The following is an 18,687-nucleotide window of genomic DNA, read 5'->3' as shown; positions in this document are numbered from 1 at the left end:
CAATCAGACACAACTTAGTCCCAATCAGACATACCTCACTCCCAATCAAACATACTTCAGTTCCAGCCAGCCTCCTCTCTACTTTAAGAACGTGTCCTTTCCTACCTGCTCTCTCCCTTCTGCCTCCCAACCACCATGACAAGACAGGGCCCCTCTCCTGAACACACACATGGAATCGCCGCATCAACACATGGCAACCATTCCAGTGCCAGAGACTCTCTCTCTCACACACACTCTCTCTCTCTCTCTCTCTCACACACACACACACACTCTCTCTCTCACACACACACACCTACTCACACACAGGCTACTCTCCTGAACACACCACCTGAATCTCGACATGGCTGCATGGCATGCAGTCACATCTGCAGCAGGAGATCAGCAGCCCCTGAAGCAGTAGTAGTGGACATGCAGCAGGAGACCAGCAGTAGTGGACATGCAGCAGGAGACCAGCAGCCCCTGAAGCAGCAGTAGTAACCATGACCACCCTCCAGATGCTGGGCACAGGGCAAATGTTCATATAGTTGAATAAGATAATTGAGACACGTTTTCATTGGCTCATACAGTATCAGTTCAGAAAGTCTTGTGTGTATTATGAAATTGCACTGCTGAGGACCTGCAAACTGTATACTGTGTTCATTATGATGGAATGACACAACCTGTTTTAAGTTGATATACTTATATTGAGTGTAATATTTCAACTGAATCACAAATGCTTTTTCAAATTTGTCTGATGTTTGTAACTTTTATATTGATGTATTGAATTTTGATTTGTTTGATTTCTTGATGTTTTCTTTGTTTGCATGTTCTGTCCATGTGTAGGGAGACATTGAGATACACACACACACACACACGCACACACACACCTGCAGGCACACACCCGCACTATAGATACACACACATACTACACTATAAATACACACACACACACTTGCAGGCACACACCCGCACTATAGATACACACACATAATACGCTATAGATACACACACACATACTACACTATAGATACACACACACATACTACACTACAGATACACACACATACACTATAGATACACACACATACTACACTTGCAGGCACACACCCGTGATAACATGTTCATATTGCAAAGTAGACTCATTCTCTGGGCGTTCATGTTTTACGGTGATTTTTTTCCTTATTGATGTGGATATTCCTTTAATGCAGGTATAGAAAAAAGTTCCTTCTAATTGAGATCATTTCATTTTATTTGACATCAATATTTTGCTCAAGTAAACTATGTGGTGTTGACTAATATTATTTTATGTGTAGGGGTCATTGATATTATTATGTTCTTTCAAATGAGGGGTGTTGAGATTTGTAAAGTGTTAAAGTGAAATGTAAAGTGATGCTTTGCTAGACTAAAATGACGATATATAGATTACCTGTGAGAGACTGTGTCTAAACCACCGATTGTATATAATGTAGATATAAACATACATTGCACTGTTTGTTTCATGGGTGTGAGAGATGCTCTTGTGTATTTCTTAGTAATTTAATATTTACATGCTTCAAGATATTTTAAGGTGCTCTCTGTCATTATTACTTGCTGGCACTTGTGTTATGTAACTGACCTTTCTGATGTATTAAACTCTTCACACCCAATTCATTCTTGTCTCTTTTAATTATACAGGCTAAACATTGATTATTTTTAAAGTAGCCAATTCATCTACAGTATATGACACATTTAGTTTATTCACTGCATTCACCCATAGTATACCCCTCACCATGAGATCATCCAGTACACACAACACTATAAATGGTCTTGTTTTTAAAGGCATTGTGGTAGAGTCTGAGGAGCAGCCATCTTTAGAAACGTACCACTGAGCACCTTTGGTGTCCAAACATAGATGACCAATAGCAGCACAAATATATACATAACCAGTAGTGGCAAGTGGTGAAAGCATTGGTAGCATCACTGACTGACATTAAGCTGCAAGTCCATGTTGCCTTGCATGAGAGTGTCTTCTAAATACAGATTTGTGTTATTGTGTAAAAGTGTTATTAACCTGGATAATAAGACAGTTTGGTTTACAAATGATATTGTTGCTTTATTAAGCTTCTTGTGGATTTGTCTGACAGTATGCCATGTGCTTGGAACGTTCGCAGCTGCATAACAAAACGAAGACTTAAAGTCATGACACTAATAATATCTACACACTCTCAGTGTACACTGTACAATAGAATAATCTTTCATTACAGGAAAAAAAAAACATTTACATCTGATAGAGCCATCATAAAGCATACAAAAGTCACAAAGTCATAATTACAATCACATGATGATGTTACAGTGTAGACACACTTGACAGCTGGAAATACAGTACTCCACACACACACACACTCTCTCTCCAACCTCGGTACGACTCTCTCTCTCTCTCTCTGAGCAGCAGCACAGGTTAGTGACCAGAGCCAACATACAGGAAGAAAAAAGATGTCCAGTGAATACTACTCTGCCAGTACCGCCTCTTTCCTACACACCACCTCCCATGGGGTACAGACAACAACTGCTGTGGATCAGGGGTGGGTCTGCTTCCGTTAGCTGCTGCATAGGGTGGGAAGAGCTGAACACCAGTGAGATCAGCTGAAGCCTATCAGCAAAGACAACAATACATCTGAGAGGTGCTAGTTTATCAAAAGTTGTTTACAAGTTTCAAGAAACGTTTTCCTCATGGAGAACAGTCTGATTCTAAGTTCTAAGAAGCCCCCGGGTGTTCTATACACTCTAACCATGCTACAAAGCAGATAATCAATCAGAAGCCTCTACAAAGGAAGCTGTCTGGGCGTGCTCACAACATGCTGAAAAAAGTTCAGAAGATCTTCTCCTTTAGCCTCAGAGCTTTCAACAGCAGCAGTGGCATCGCTTTTGAAATGGGTGTCTTTCAGCAGGACATAGAAATAAATCCAGTGTAAAGAGTCTAGTAGCCTACAGTGCAATATATACTGAACGATCTACAGTGTCTATACATTCTTCATATAGGAAAAATAACTGACAAGAACAAGTGAAGAACTGGCTTAAGCAACAACTTCAGAAATGGTTACAGCATATATATTCTAACAAGGCACAAACATAGCATTTTCACACAAACGTAGCATTTTCACATTACATCATTTAAGCACATGGGGCAACAGTTTCTACAGTGACGTATGAAGTGCTATACATTCGATCAATAAATAACATTAACTGAAGTGCTAGTAGCAAATTCCTCTTTTTTCTGAAATTATTTACAAAGTGACAGTCTCCACAGGTGATTCGTTATACTGTACAAATATAACTGGTTCTCTCCTAACAGATTAGTCTGTATAGAATAGTCTGTACAGTACTGTATCTTATCATCGCAGAGTAAATGATCTAGTCTGAAATCTTAGGTAGTCATTGACACATACTGATGTGCCATCTGAAATGGCTGCTAAATAAGCACTTGCGAGGCTTGCGAACAGACTCAGTGTATATTTTAGACTTCAGCCCTCGTCATGCAGAGCACCGTTCAACACAAATAAGCTGGGGCACAGCAGTTAGTTGTAACAGTAGCAAATGGCACCAGTGAAGAGGTCTGACACATCCATGACATTCATGGTCAGCTTTCTGAATAATGAATTTCATAACACACAGACCTTTATAGGAGTCACACACTGAGGCCTACACTCGTTATGTGTGAGTGAATTTGCAATGCAAGCGAATGTCAGGACACTAATGACTAAGATGGGACACCCATGATTATTACACAGCTCTGATATTACACAGCTGATATCACACAGTTTTGATCACTCTGTAGACACATTGCACTAGTATTTTATTGACTGTCTATGCACAATTTCAACCAAATTTTGCTGCTCTTATTTTTTCATTATTATATGTGCCCTCTTATTTACTTATTTACTTACTTTTTTGTTTACTTGAATGTTATGTTTGTCTGTGGACCTAAATTGGTAAAATATGTCTTGTCTTCACCGTGGGATAGTGAGAAACGTAATTTCGATCTCTTTGTATGTCTGGAACATGTGAAGAAATTGACAATAAAGCTGACTTTGACTTTGACTTTGACATTGTAGCTAGTAACGGCACGTTTACACTCTGTAATTACATTTTTGGATTGTGGTTCAAATTTGGGTTCTGTTATTACAAAAAGCTCTTACTGATAATTAGAGTCTTACACTGTTGTTAACATTATTAGTAAAATGTAATAAAGCCTGTGTAATATTATATTTTATACAAGTTCTGACTGGATGAATCGAAAACAAAAATATAAATAGATAACACCTAGAGGTGCACACTCCTCTGAGATGCACAGATTTTGTCTTTGTTGCATTTTAATTCTGCTTGTTGTAAGCTGATGAGCGCGATCAGGAGAGATTATTACAGTCTCTAGCTAGTAGAGTTATCGTCATCATCACCACACACACACACACACACACACACACACCACCAGCGACAACAATGCAGTCTCCTCACAGCAGGTGCCCACAGTGGGGGCCGAGCCTCCTGAAGGATGTGACAGAGCAGAGAGGAGGTGTCTGGAGCTCCAGGGGCTCCAGGAGAGGGGCTGTCCTGCTGGAGTTAGCCCAGCGGGGGGTGCATGAGTCTGGGGTAGAGTCAGCATCCTGTCTCCAGGGGGCTCCAGGAGAGGGGATGTCCTGCTGGATTTAGCCCAGCGGGGGGTACATGAGTCTGGGGCAGAGTCTGCATCCTGTCTCCAGGCTGGGCCAACTGAGCCAAATGAGAGATGAGGCTTTGTCAGTGTAAAGATGTCTTGAGGCAGCCCAGATCCCTTATTCCAACAGGCGGATTAAAGTCTCGTTCCAAACAACTGCTCCTGAATGTCCTCATAGTCCCAGCGCCTCAATCCTGTCCACCTCAGCCCAGTAGTCCAGTAGCAGCGCAGAGGTCATCTCAGTCCATAAGGGTCATGTCTCTGTCACTGCCCCTCAGCATCTCTTGGTGCCTGTGAACCCCCTCCAGACGACTAGCTCTGCTCCAGCAGGAACCGCCCCACACATCAAATGTCCACGGGCTCTGCAGTCAGGAGTTAAAAGATCAAATGTCCACGGGCTCTGCAGTCAGGAGTTAAAAGATCAAATGTCCACGGGCTCTGCAGTCAGGTCCATGGCATGCCTCCATAACCCATAACTCCACCCACCGGCCTGTAGCCCCACCCCTCGTGAGTCCGCCCCTCTAAAATACAGTAGCAAGCTTTGCTCCAACAGGACTTGCCCCACACATAGAATATCCACTGGCTCCATGGTCCATGTGTCATCTCCAATTCCTGGTCAACCCCCGTAACCCAATGACCCCTTTCCCCCGATGACCCCCTATATGAGCCTCTCCTCCGGGGGCACCTTCAGCACGCTGCCCATCTCCAGTCTGGCCCCGTCTACTTCCTGGTTGCTGGGGCTGTATGTGCCCTCCGACTGCCGCTTCTTGCGGGCCGTCATCGCCAGACACACCATGCCCACCCCGGCGATGACCGCGCCCAGGCAGGCCAGCGGGATGGCCACCACCAGCCAGGGCATCCGCTCCCTCTGGGGCTCCCGCTGCAGGGGCATAAAACATTTACATCAGGCGCAGTACAGGGCATAAAACATTTACGTCAGGCGCAGTACAGGGCATAAAACATTTACGTCAGGCGCAGTACAGGGCACCTCTCATTTACATCAGGCCCAGTACAGGGCATAAAACATTTACATCAGGCGCAGTACAGGGCACCTCTCATTTACATCAGGCCCAGTACAGGGCATAAAACATTTACATCAGGCGCAGTACAGGGCACCTCTCATTTACATCAGGCCCAGTACAGGGCATAAAACATTTACATCAGGCGCAGTACAGGGCACCTCTCATTTACATCAGGCCCAGTACAGGGCATAAAACATTTACATCAGGCGCAGTACAGGGCACCTCTCATTTACATCAGGCCCAGTACAGGGCATAAAACATTTACATCAGGCGCAGTACAGGGCACCTCTCATTTCAGTTCTATCAGGACATGTGTAACAGAGGTCGTAATTCGTCCGCCGCTCATGGCCCTCGAACCTGCACACCTCCACACACACCAGCATGGGAGTCGAACGCTCTAACCACTGAGCTAAAAGCCCAGGCTTCCAATTCAGCGGTTAGAAGCGTTCTTAAGGTTAGGGGTGTGAGGATTTACTCGGGCAACTAGCCCGCTAGCTCAGTTCGCCTCCTTTACACATACAACACAAATCTAATTTACTTCAATTACATAATCCAATGTAAACAAAAGGAATACATTTAAGCTATGCGAACATAAGGAGTCAAATTCATTTCAGTCATATACATTCCCCTGTGATCACAAGCAAAAGGCTGACTAGAGGGCGTGACTCACGCTGGTCTCGCAGTTCTTCCCACTGAAGCCGCGCAAGCACATGCACAGGTAGTTGTTGACCCTGTCCCTGCAGGTGCCTCCGTTTATGCAGGGGTTGGACTCACACTCGTTAATCTCCTCCTCACACCTGAGATGGACAGAAGGTGAAAGAATATGATGAAGTAAACATTAGTATATTTGCCTATTGTACACCTGTATTTGGGGGAGTAGAATATGAAAGACTGTGCTAATACTCTGACTGGCTTTGTTTACGTTAGCTATGTTTAAGTTAGCTATGTTTATGTTATCTATGTGGCACACTCATAATAATAAAAAGTACAGAAAGGTGCAACATCAGCAGGTGAGCAACAGATTTAAGACTAACAACAGGGTCATGCCATAGGACACAGACTCGGGCGACGTGAGTCAGGATGACAAGTTTATGTTAAAGGTCATCCCACATCTGTCCCAGACCCTGAGCCATAATTTGAATGACAAGCAAACATCTAATATGTCAAAACACATGATATATATGGACCAAATATTAAACATAAGGACCAAATGTTTTTCTCATTGCTCGAACATAATACGGTATATGAATATAAAAGTATGTGTCTATGTGATATTAATTGTTAAGACTTTCTCTGGGCGACACTCTGCACGATGACGATAAAGTTGAATCTAATCTAATCTAATCATTTAGATTGCCGCTGTAGTATAATGTATAATATATAATATATGTTGTGTATATAATCAGTGCCCTGCTCTAGTATATAATATATAATATATGTTGTGTATAATCAATGCCACTGTAGTATAATGCATAATATATAATATATGTTGTGTATAATCAATGCCACTGTAGTATAATGCATAATATATAATATATGTTGTGTATAAGCAGTGCCGCTGTAGCATAATGTATGTTAAGCGCAGGTGGCCCCCATCTCACCTGACCCCAGTGAAACCAGGTCTGCAGGTGCAGTTGGCTCCCCAGTACCCGTCGATGCAGACGCCCCCGTGAGCACAGCGCATGTCCAGGTTACACCGCGGCGCTGGGAACCGCCACCTGGGGTCAGACAGAGGACACACACTTACCATAACATACCATAACATACGGGGGCATGGTCTCAAGTCCATAAGGACACACACATACGTACGCACACATGAACACATACACACCAATATGAACACAAGCGCATCTCTCTCATACACACATGAACAGACACAAACATACACTCACAAATGCACACACACACACACACACACACACACACAATTAATGCAGTGTAAAACCGCCATTAGTTATTGGAAGTTACTGGAAGCACAGGGGGGGTGGTGGTCTTTTATATACACCCTTATCAGAGCCCAGATAAGCCCTGAGTCTGCAGTGCGTCTGCTCTGGACAAGCTCATAAACTACAGGGTTCCAGTGTTGGGCGCAGCATGGAGAGTCAAGTATCGTAACACCCCCAATTATCACCACTTTTGTTCAGAAATTCTAAAACACGATGTTTTTTAACACTTCAAAATAACATTTGCTAAATGAACCTTACATTTTTCAGTAGCCATAGGTGTGTAGATTTGACCAAAATCTGGTTTGGTTCTTAACGGGAGCATTTACTGCCTGAAATATCTGATTTTGTTTACCACGCTCGGAGTTATAGTGCTGGCCTGATGGGTCGCCTATTTACGCCGTTTCAACGGCACATGAACGGTTAGACCGAGAATTCTCGTCATGAAATTAAAATTCCACTGGAGCTCCAAGCGGATGTGTACACGCAGCCTTGTCACGGTAAAATGTCATTTTTGGTACATAGCTAATCTAGATACACCTATGGTGTGGGTGCTTGCGTTTCTTTAGGAATCCGCCGTTTTGGTTTGTATAGAAATTGATATTAAGTGACACAGACACGCAAGACGGTGGAAATACGGGACCGACGGTAATAGGGGGAGTTCCGATACATGAGCTACAGGGTTCCAGTGTTGGGTGTGTGTGTGTGTGTGTGTGTGTGTGTGTGTGTGTGTGTGTGTGTGTGTGTGTGTGTACGTGTGTGTGTGTGTGTGTGTGTGTACGTGTGTGTGTGTGTGTGTGTATGTGTGTGTGTGTGTGTGTGTGTGTACGTGTGTGTGTGTGTGATGACTGCACTACCTGTTGATTTTCATTTCTGTGCAGGCTACAGCATTAACTCTGCGTGCATGAGACACATGTATCATGTTTTTACATTTTTAGATAAATAGACGTAAAGAGGGAACAGAGAAAAGAGAGAATGAACGCACCCCTGCCAGGTTAGTGAACACACCCCTGCGAGGTTAGTGAACACACAGGTGAGGTTAGTGAACACACCCCTGCGAGGTTAGTGAACGCACCCCTGCGAGGTTAGTGAACACACCCCTGCGAGGTTAGTGAACACACAGGTGAGGTTAGTGAACACACCCCTGCGAGGTTAGTGAACACACCCCTGTGAGGTTAGTGAACACACCCCTGCGAGGTTAGTGAACACACCCCTGCGAGGTTAGTGAACACACAGGTGAGGTTAGTGAACACACAGGTGAGGTTAGTGAACACACCCCTGCGAGGTTAGTGAACACACAGGTGAGGTTAGTGAACACACCCCTGTGAGGTTAGTGAACACACCCCTGCGAGGTTAGTGAACACACAACTGCGAGGTATTGTATTGTGGACTGGTACAGGTGAGTGTGTGTGTGTGTGTGTGTGTGTGTGTATGTGTGTGTGTAGGACCATGTGTGCACTGTGGACTGGTACAGGTGAGGGTGAGGTTGATTGTGTGTGTGTGTGTGGGAGCCGGTGGGCACTATACTCACTGGCAGAAGTGGCCGCTGAACCCTGGCGGGCACAGGCAGTAGTAGCTGCCCAGGGCGTCCACGCAGGACGCTCCGTTCTCACAGCGGTTGTTCTGGCACTCGTCCAGCTCCTCCTGGCAGTTGCGGCCGCCGAAGCCCTGCGTGCACACGCACCGGTAGTCCGCCAGCAGGTCGCGGCACGTGCCGTTGACGCAGGGCGAGGAGGCGCACTCGTCGATCTCGTCCTCGCAGAACTCGCCCTCCCAGCCGGGTGCGCAGGCGCAGGCGTGCGAGTGGAAGAGGTCCAGGCACGAGCCCCGGTTCAGGCAGGGCGAGGGCTCGCACACGGGGGACCCCCGGCAGCCCAGCTCAGGGGCCGTCCCGCCCGGCTGACGCGCGAAACGCGACGCTTGGGGAGGCTCGCCGTCGTCCACCAACGGCAGGTAGACCCCGCCTACCCGCACGTTGCCCAGGCAACCGGTGAAGTTCTCCGCCAGGTGCACGGTGGCGTTGCCCAGGAAGTCCAGCGTGCCGGCGGCAGGGACGCTCTGGCCCGTGGGCTGCCCGTCCACACTGAGCTGCCACTGGGGGGCGCTGTGGAGCAGCGGTGGGTCCAGGTGCAGCTCCACGCGGTGCCACTCCCCGTCGGCCAGCTCAGTCTCACTGGACAGGACCGAGACCTCCAGGCTGTTCCCGCTGCGCAGCTTCACGATGAGGCTGGCGTTCCGCAGGCCCATGCACAACAGTTCCAGACCGTTGGATGCCCGCAGCAGAACGGCGTTCTCCTCACGCGTGCGCAGCTCCATGGAGACCGTCATCACCGTCTCCAAGGGAGATCCGTCGGCACGGTACTGGAGAGCGTTGTTCTCGAACGTAGCATTGGTGTGACCTGAACACACAGAGAGAGAAAGAGTTAAAGTAGCATTGGTGTGACCTGAACAGAGAGAGAAAAAGAGTTAAAGTAGCATTGGTGTGACCTGAACACACAGAGAGAGAAAGAGTTAAAGTAGCATTGGTGTGACCTGAACAGACCAGAACAGGCCTGAACATACCTTTAGGAGTTCAAATCATATCACGGGAATCAATTGAAATATAAACTCACAGATGTAGACGTTTTTATATTTGAATTAAAATCAATGCAAAAAAATAGCATTTCCTTATCCTTAAACATTATATAAGAAATGCGAACACTATTTCCTTTAACTGTAAATGTTTTCATCTAAAAAATACCGTTGACCAGCTCTGAGTTTTTTGTATGAAAAGTGTTTGGAGTGTGTGTCGGGGGCAAGAAGTGTGTGTGATGTGGGTTAGGTACTCACACTCGTATCCGTCCGATAGGTCCACACACTGACTGCCCATCACGCAGGGGTCACTCACACACCACACGCGCGTCTCACACATCTTCCCGGTGTAGTTGAAAGGACACTCGCACATGAAATCATTCCAGGTCATGTTGCACACACCTCCATTCTGACATGGCCGTGCCTAAGCATAGAACACGTTTTACTATAAATGTTATCTAGAACTATTATCTGTTTACTAATTATTCATCAATGTAATAATGATAATGTAATAATGATACATTTTTTGCCAAAAAACAAACTATAATGTACATGAGGTGTTGAATGCCAAAGAGAACAATTATATTTATTCAGCTGGATTCAAAGTTTTCTCATGCTAAAGGATAGTACATAAAAAATCTCTCATTTGAATCAAACATCTGGATCCACCATCCCTCACAGAGTAAGCTGTGTCAGAGTGTGCATTCATCATCATACTCTCTGCAGCGTGTCCACTAGGGTTGGGTATCATTTGGGTTTTATCCGATACCGGTGCTAAATCGATACTTTTAAAACGGTGCCGGTGCCGAAACGGTGCCTGAACCGGTACTTTGTTTTTAAAATGTTTTAAATTAAAATGGTCTAAAGCATGAATTGCTTTTTTTTATTGTTGATAAGACAAATTTGAACATGAAATTGAACTGGCATATTCAATTTACAATATCTCATTGCTCCTACGAATAATACATTTAAATGTTAAAACAGCTTGCCATGCATGCACACACAATGGTAGGCTAAAGCTCTGCTTTCAAGTTTACCCAGTGTGGGCGTTTTGCCATAAGGTATGTTAAAACCGCTTGCCATAAAACTGCCAGGTCATGGACAACGGCATTTGCAAGCAAGCTAATCTACAGGGACTCTACTTTCCAGTTAATTCAGTGTGTTCCCAAATGCTTCAAGAAGTTTCATGTCTTCCCCCATAACACGCAATAGTTTTGAACATGTTAGGCTACATGTCGGTGTTGAAGTGTTTAGATTCCCAACGCTAGCCTGGTAGCCATTTTAACAGCAACTATGGGATATGCGCTAACACCAGTCAGCTGAGTTTAATTAGCGATAACGTACGGAGATGGTTTCGTAGCCTCTTTGACAGCTCAGTGACAGTGACATCAGGTATGTAACCTACATATTTATGTTTTTGCCAGCTAACTTTTAACATAATCTTCATATTCATTGCTATATGGGCCTCATGCACATGAAAGATTAATATCATGCCATTATGTTGTTTAGAACACACTTTGAAATAAAGTTTTCACCTTATAACTTTGCTGATAACATTTTAAATAAATGCCAGTTAGCGCATTAGCAAGGATATTGTGTAACATAGGCCTACTGTTGATGTTGTTTCATAGCCTTTTGCTTGTGTGTAGTTAGGCCCACTGCTAGATTTTGACAGGAGCTCGTGATATCGCTTTAAAGTAAGCTACTTGGGCTCACACAAGCTGTCAAACACTGTCCATCCACTCTCCTAGTGCACCCCTCTGGTTTATACATCCAGTGTTTGTGTTGGGTAACTGTATCTGGATGTGTTGCTATCAGAGCAAGACGTTAGAGATGGCGCATGACATGCAGCGATGCCTATTAAAAAAAAAAAAAAAAAAACGCTATTTAAGCACCGAAATGAGGCACCGAAATCCACTTTGTTATTCGATGCAGTTACTACCGTTTGCGTCGGCACCGGTGCCATATTAGAACCGTGTTTCGGTGCCCAACCCTAGTGACAAGAGAAGAGCGTAGTAATTTTGTCACCTATTTTTAATTTAGTCTTAGTCTTGTGACGAAATGTCCTTTTTAGTCTTTGTCATATTTAGTCATTCAAATATCATTTTTGTTAGTCAAGTTTTAGTCGACTAAAAGTCTCATCAGTCAGTTTTAGTCAACACATTTTAGTCTTTTTTTTATAACAAATTATTTCTGATTACCATTTGAGTCAAATAGTGTTTCACACATCTCAATTTTCCAACAATATTGTGTGTCCACAGGGCTACTCGTCTGTTATAATTACTCATTCTGATTTTTTGTCAGTCAGTATGTTTACATGCACAGGTAAGTCGAGCTACAGTTATAGCTCGGCTGGGATTTGACCATAGACAGTAAAAGATTTGACTGGACCACTGTCATATTCGTAGACCAGTGTTTCTCAAAGTGTGGTCCGGGGATCACTGGTGGTCCGCAAGCTATCGCAAATAGTCCGCGAGCAGATGTGGTAAAATATAATATATATGAGTTGTTTGCCATATTGAACCAACTTGTATGTAAAAACTGTTCTGCAACACTGTCTATGTAAGATATGCCAGTTTAAATCATACAGTGCAAAGTGCAAAGACAATAAGCAAGGTGGTTCAGTGAGTAGGCCTATTGTGTAGACTACATGTTATAGGCTACTGTTGAAGTAGGTCTAATCTTTTTTTTTTTTTTTAGCTAGGGTTAGTTCTGAAAACTGGTCCTGAAACTGAAAAAGTTTGAGAAACACTGTCATAGGCCAAAGTATTAATGTTTTACTCCGCATCGCTAGATGGCGATATGCGCCCAAACACAACACATTCCCCAAACAGACTCTCCATCTTAGCCATAGCTAACTTGCTAGCGAACTTTCCATATTAGCTTACTTGCTAGCAAACTTTGCATCATCAGTCTAACTAGTTAAATAGTTGACATTACATGATGAATATTTTCGTATGGACATTCTGGGGGATGTTAATTTGTATGAGAGAAGCTTCAACTTCTGAGTATGTAGCATTGTGGCATAAAGCTTAGGTAGTTAGCTTGCTAACTCTGGCATAAATCTCCAGTGTTCTTGTTCCATGTAGTTTCGTGTTGCAGCCACAGGGTTGCAGCAACAGCACGTAGACTAGCCTACAGGAAACCCGTTGCGTATGAACTCATTCGGAATATTTTGAAAACGTAACAGCTAGATATTCTGTCTTCTCATTTTGTAGACGAAAATGAAGAGAGATTTTATAGTTTTAGTCTCGTCTTTTTTCGTCAACAATAATGCATTTTTAAGAGTCTTAGTCAGTGTCTCGGGACATTAATGGCGTCTCGTCATCGTCTCGTCTTAGTCATGAAAAAAAGGTCGTTGACGAACATATTTCCTCTCGTCTCGTCTGACGAAATTAACACTATGTTATACATCTCCAGTATGTTGCCAAACTCAATTTGCACGAGCCAGTGTGTTATGCACTTCCAGTACAGTACGTTAGGTATAATTAAGCAATAAGCCTTAGTCTTAGTAGCTGTACTGTTCTCCCTAGTTGTGGTATAATTAAGCAATACGCCTTAGTCTTAGTAGCTGTACTGTTCTCCCTAGTTGTGGTATAATTAAGCAATACGCCTTAGTCTTAGTAGCTGTACTGTTCTCCCTATCTGTTGTGCACTTCCAGTATGTTGCCAAACTCAATTTGCATGAAGCAGGGTATTTATATTGACTTCAGACAGGTGAAATAGACGAGTGAAACTAAAGACAAGTGAAATAGACGAGTGAAACTAAACAGAAAGAAACGCCCTACAGGTCATCCCTACAGTATGTTCACAGGGTCCTATGTTCACAGGGTCCTATGGTTCCCAGGGTCCTATGTTACCAGGGTCCTATGTTACCAGGCCCTATGTTCTCAGGGTCCTAGTCAGTGTTTTAAGGACATTACTGCCGTCTCGTCATCGTCTCGTCTTAGTCATGAAAAAAAAGGTCGTTGACGAACATATTTCCTCTCGTCTCGTCTGAAGAAATTAACACTAGAAGAGTGCACACCTTGCACATGTTGTCTGAGATGCAGTGTAAGAAGAGCGCACACCTTGCACATGTTGTCTGAGATGCAGTGTGGCTCCACGTTGAAGGCGGCCCCCGGTAGGTAGCTGGGCAGCTGCTGTTTGGTGTGCTTGCTTGTTTTGGTCTGGTAGATAAACAGCTGCGTCTGATCCAGGCGGATGTCCTGAAGGCAGCCCTTGAAGGATCCTCCCCAGCGAGACGTGTCCTGTCCCTGGGCAAGGCCTCCCACGAACGCCTGGTCCCCGGCCTGCACGCTGATCACCGGAGGGGTGTCGTCTTCCTCAAACCGCACCCCTTCCTCGTTAAAGAACACCCAGCCTGTAGCCATGGTTACCGTCAGGTCGTGCTTGACGCCGTCGGTGACGTAGTGGGCGGAGCGGCGGGTGGAGGCGTGGATGTCCACGTGGAGCGAGCCGTCGCGCAGGTACACGCTGAAGTACTCCTGCTCCCGCCGCCTCAGCTGGAACACCAGGCCCGCCTCCTTGGTGGAGCGCAGGAAGAAGGAGATGGAGAAGGACGCGCCGTGCGACTGGGTGATGGGAAACATCACGAACGACGACGTCGTCCTCTCATAGCTGAACGTCCATGATGGAATCTCTGCAGGTACACACGGGAAGATATATTACCAACCAATATGGATGGAGTCATGTAGATAAATAAACATACATACATACACACTGCATATACACATACATACTGTACATACATACTGCATATATACATATGGATGGAGTCATGTAGATAAATAAACATACATACATACTACATATATACATATGGTGCAGCAGATATACATAGATATACATTTACAGTATGCGCTCCATTACAACTGTTATAATAACTGTATAAAATTTGCATTTTGTCTAATCTCTGTCACTAAACTGCATCTACAGTAAATAAAGACAGACAGACAGACAGAGAAGCTATAACGCTAAGCTATATACGACAAAAGCGTAAAGGAGGAAATATGTTACTTCAGAGTCAATATACTGTACATAGCTAATGTAGTTTTCCTGTCAATATAGCTAATGTAGTTTTCCTGTCCATATAGCTAATGTAGTTTTCCTGTCCATATAGCTAATGTAGTTTTCCTGTCCATATAGCTAATGTAGTTTTCTTGTCAATATAGCTACTGTAGTTTCCTGTGTCTGCGATGGACAGCGTGCTGTACCTTCAGAGCAGAAGTTTCCGTAGAAGGGTCTGATGCAGTCGCACCTGAAGTCCATCCACATGTCCACGCAGTGGCCCTGCTGGGAGCAGGGGTCCTCCCGACACCAGTCCGTCTTGTTGCAGCCGATCTCCAGGGCGTCTCCGAGGTCCGAGAGCAGCTGCTGGGGCAGGACGAGCAGCGAGTCGATACGCAGGTCCTCCACACAGCCCAGGAGGCCTGTCTTGCTGACCGTGTTGTTGAGGAGGTCCAGAGGCACGCCGCCCACAAACACCTGCTGCAGACCCTCGGGGTGGAAGAACAGGAGCTGGTTCTGACCGCTGTCCTCCACTCTCTTCACCGTCCGCTCACCACCGTCACCATCGTCATCATCATCATCATCATCGTCATCATCATCATCATCATCGCTGTCCTCGTCATCGCTGTCGTTCGCGCTGTCCTCTCGGGTCAGGGTGAGTTTTTCGTCCACGGTGACGAGGGCATCGTGCCAGCGGCCGTCGTTGACCGGGTCCAGCAAGGCGGCTTCCATCCTCAGGGCGCCGGACTCGGCCCTGGCGGTCAGCGCTCCCCGGACCAGCTCCAGGCAGACGAAGTGCTCCGCGGTCCCTCTGTAGAACAGCACCAGGTCCGGCAGGGTGGTTCTGAAGCGCAGCCGGACGCTGGGGCTGCCGCCGCCCGTGTCCACGTCCCGCCGGGTCGTCCGGTCGGCCTCGGGAACCTCCACCGGCACGAAGCCCTCCGCCGAGAACGAGAAGGTGGTGGGTGTGTCGCAGCGGTCCCCGTGGAACCCTGCCGGGCAGGCGCAGGTGTAGGTGTGGCGCTGGCCATCGGCGTCCAGCCCGGGCGTGCAGGTGGCGCCGTGCTGGCACTGGTGGTCCTGGCAGCCGACGAGCAGGGTGGCGCAGTCGACGCCGCCCCAGGGCAGCTGGCCTGGCGTGGGGTCAGCGCAGGTGCAGAAGAAGGCGTTAATGCCATCCTGGCACGTGCCGCCGTTCTGACAGGGATTACTCGCGCACTCGTCCACGTCCACCTCACACACCACACCTGAGGGGGGAAGGGACGAGAGGAGAGGGGTGTGTGAACCAACCTGGAGGAGCTGCTGTTGCTAGGCAGACACACACACACACACACACACACACACACACACACACACACATATACATACACACACACACACACATACACACACACGCACACACAGACACACAGTAATCCACCTGCTGGGCTGTTTTATCGACACACAAACACACACTAGTCACACTGTAAGAAACAGACGCACACACTCACACAGTCACACTAAAAAAGACACAGATGCCAATCAAGTCTGCATCAAACTCAGCATCAATGTGCTTATTCAGTATTCAGTAAAGCATTTTTAAAGCAATTTCTAAAGCATAGCATCAAGATATACATAGAAAACAGCAGGAACACTGTGGGACATTTGATATGGATCCTTCAGAATACTTAAGGTCCAGAGGCATATTTACTTTCTGATTAATATAAAGATTTTACACTTAGAATGTGCACTACCCAGTCTTATAATGTTAGTGGAGGAGCTCAGTCATGACTAAATCTCAAATTAAATGTTTATCACAAAAAGGGCAGGAGATGGAGAATGCATTGTGATTTGGCTAAATGTAAAATGCCATCTCAGGAGAAAGGGCATCATTCTATAAACCACTAACGACACTCGGATAGGGAGCCTGGATGTACGCAACAAATGGGTCAAGCTGATGAACTCAATTCACTTATTAACCATTTCAGGAAGTAATTCTGCTCCAAACCTTCCAATTCAGGGAGCAATTTACTGGAACTGCTGTGCATGAGAATTAGTCAAACGCTGATTAGATCTCCAATTAGTCTTTTACTCAATTAGCTTGTTAATTTCATTAAGACAGAGGTTTCTGGAACAAATTTAAACTGACTCCATGATAAAGGCTTTTCCTCCATAAAACTGTCGGCTTTGTAACAGTAACCTAATTTTCTCAAAAAATTGGTAACAATGTGTAAGTTTCATTCACATTCTCTTCGTAAAACTGATGAGTTACAGAAACAGCATCACCACCGAAACAAATGGCATTCCAACAAGGAACACAATGTGCCTTATGGATACATAGGGGGCAGCTTTAGGATACAGCAGGAAAAAAGCACAACATAAGACCCAAAAAACAACACACACAAATAAACAAAATATTGCTTTACTATCTACGTTTATCCTCAGAACCCAAACACATATACACAAAATTCTGTCGTGAAATTCCGGAATGGACAAGTCTGTGAGGAACAAGCATCAACAAGCAACAAGCAGCTATGTGAACTGTGTAAAAACTCCTTTAGATATCTCTGATGAATGGACATATCCAGCTGCCCACATAGACCCAGAGTTCTGCACCGACATGGCCTTGGTCCACAGGGTCACCTCTATCAGGGGGACCACTTGAGTCATTGCAACCACCAATCAGAGGAGGATTCGACCGGGCGACCAAGCACAAGCATGTCTAAACCTACTCACAGATACTTTGTAAACTTTGTAAACTTCAGCAAAGACGCTTTGACATGGACGCAAGAGGAGCGGAGATCACACGAAGAGCTCTCCGAGCACCAGTTGTGCCCGAGAGTAAACCTCACGCTCGCCATGAACGTTACTCAGCCTGCTCCACCCTGTTTGTAGCTGCAGAGACAACACAGAGAGGTACTGGCCCCACCTGCCCCAGCTCCCTGCCTGGGTACGGAGGGTGCAGGGGGTCCACCCTACCTGTCATCAGGAGCAGTGCCCAGAGAAGCGGTCCCAGTGTCCTGCACTTCATCCTCACAGCGATCCCACACACAACAGCACAGTCCGCACAGGAGTCCGAATAACAGGAGGGACCCTCTCTCTCTCTGTCTCTCTCTTTCTCTCCCTCTCTCTCTCCTGCTCTCTCTCTCCTCTCTCCCCTCTCTCTCTCCCCCTCTCTCTCTCTGTCTCTTTCCTTGTCTCTCTCTCTTTCTGCCTCTGTCTCTCAACTCCCTCCCTCTCTCCCTCTGTTTCTGTATGTATCAAACCCTCCTTCCCTCCCTTCCTCTGTCCAACTCTCTCTATCTTTTCCTCCTCTCTCTCTATCTATCTTTCCCTCCTTTTCTCACTCCCTCTCTCTCCCTCTCTCTCTCTTCTTCCTCTCGTCTATTCTCTTTTCTTCACTCCTCCTCTTATTCACTCCTTCCCTTATCTCCTCTCCTCTCTTTGTACCAGGCGAGCGGGACTGATTAGGAGCTGAGCCGTGCCGTCTCCC

The 18,687-nt window shown here is 45.7% G+C and overlaps 1 protein-coding gene across 3 annotated transcripts in view; it reads right to left on the bottom strand.

Moving 5' to 3' along the window:
* Nucleotides 1-3,939: 3,939 nt before the first annotated feature.
* crb2b (crumbs cell polarity complex component 2b) overlaps nucleotides 3,940-18,687 on the bottom strand; it is a 37,496-nt gene continuing 22,748 nt past the window's right edge. For all 3 annotated transcript variants that reach the window (XM_042100526.1, XM_042100524.1, XM_042100525.1), the window contains 7 exons: nucleotides 15,422-16,462; nucleotides 14,276-14,847; nucleotides 10,464-10,629; nucleotides 9,166-10,033; nucleotides 7,293-7,409; nucleotides 6,362-6,488; nucleotides 3,940-5,549 (listed from right to left, as the gene is read on the bottom strand). In XM_042100526.1, coding sequence (XP_041956460.1) covers nucleotides 5,328-5,549; nucleotides 6,362-6,488; nucleotides 7,293-7,409; nucleotides 9,166-10,033; nucleotides 10,464-10,629; nucleotides 14,276-14,847; nucleotides 15,422-16,462 — 3,113 coding nt within the window. In that variant the 3' untranslated portion in view covers nucleotides 3,940-5,327. The remainder of the gene's footprint in view (nucleotides 5,550-6,361; nucleotides 6,489-7,292; nucleotides 7,410-9,165; nucleotides 10,034-10,463; nucleotides 10,630-14,275; nucleotides 14,848-15,421; nucleotides 16,463-18,687) is intronic.

Source organism: Alosa sapidissima, chromosome 8, assembly GCF_018492685.1.
Source record: "Alosa sapidissima isolate fAloSap1 chromosome 8, fAloSap1.pri, whole genome shotgun sequence".
In the NCBI taxonomy this organism is placed as follows: Eukaryota; Metazoa; Chordata; class Actinopteri; order Clupeiformes; family Clupeidae; genus Alosa; species Alosa sapidissima.
This window is presented reverse-complemented; position numbering and strand designations above follow the sequence as displayed.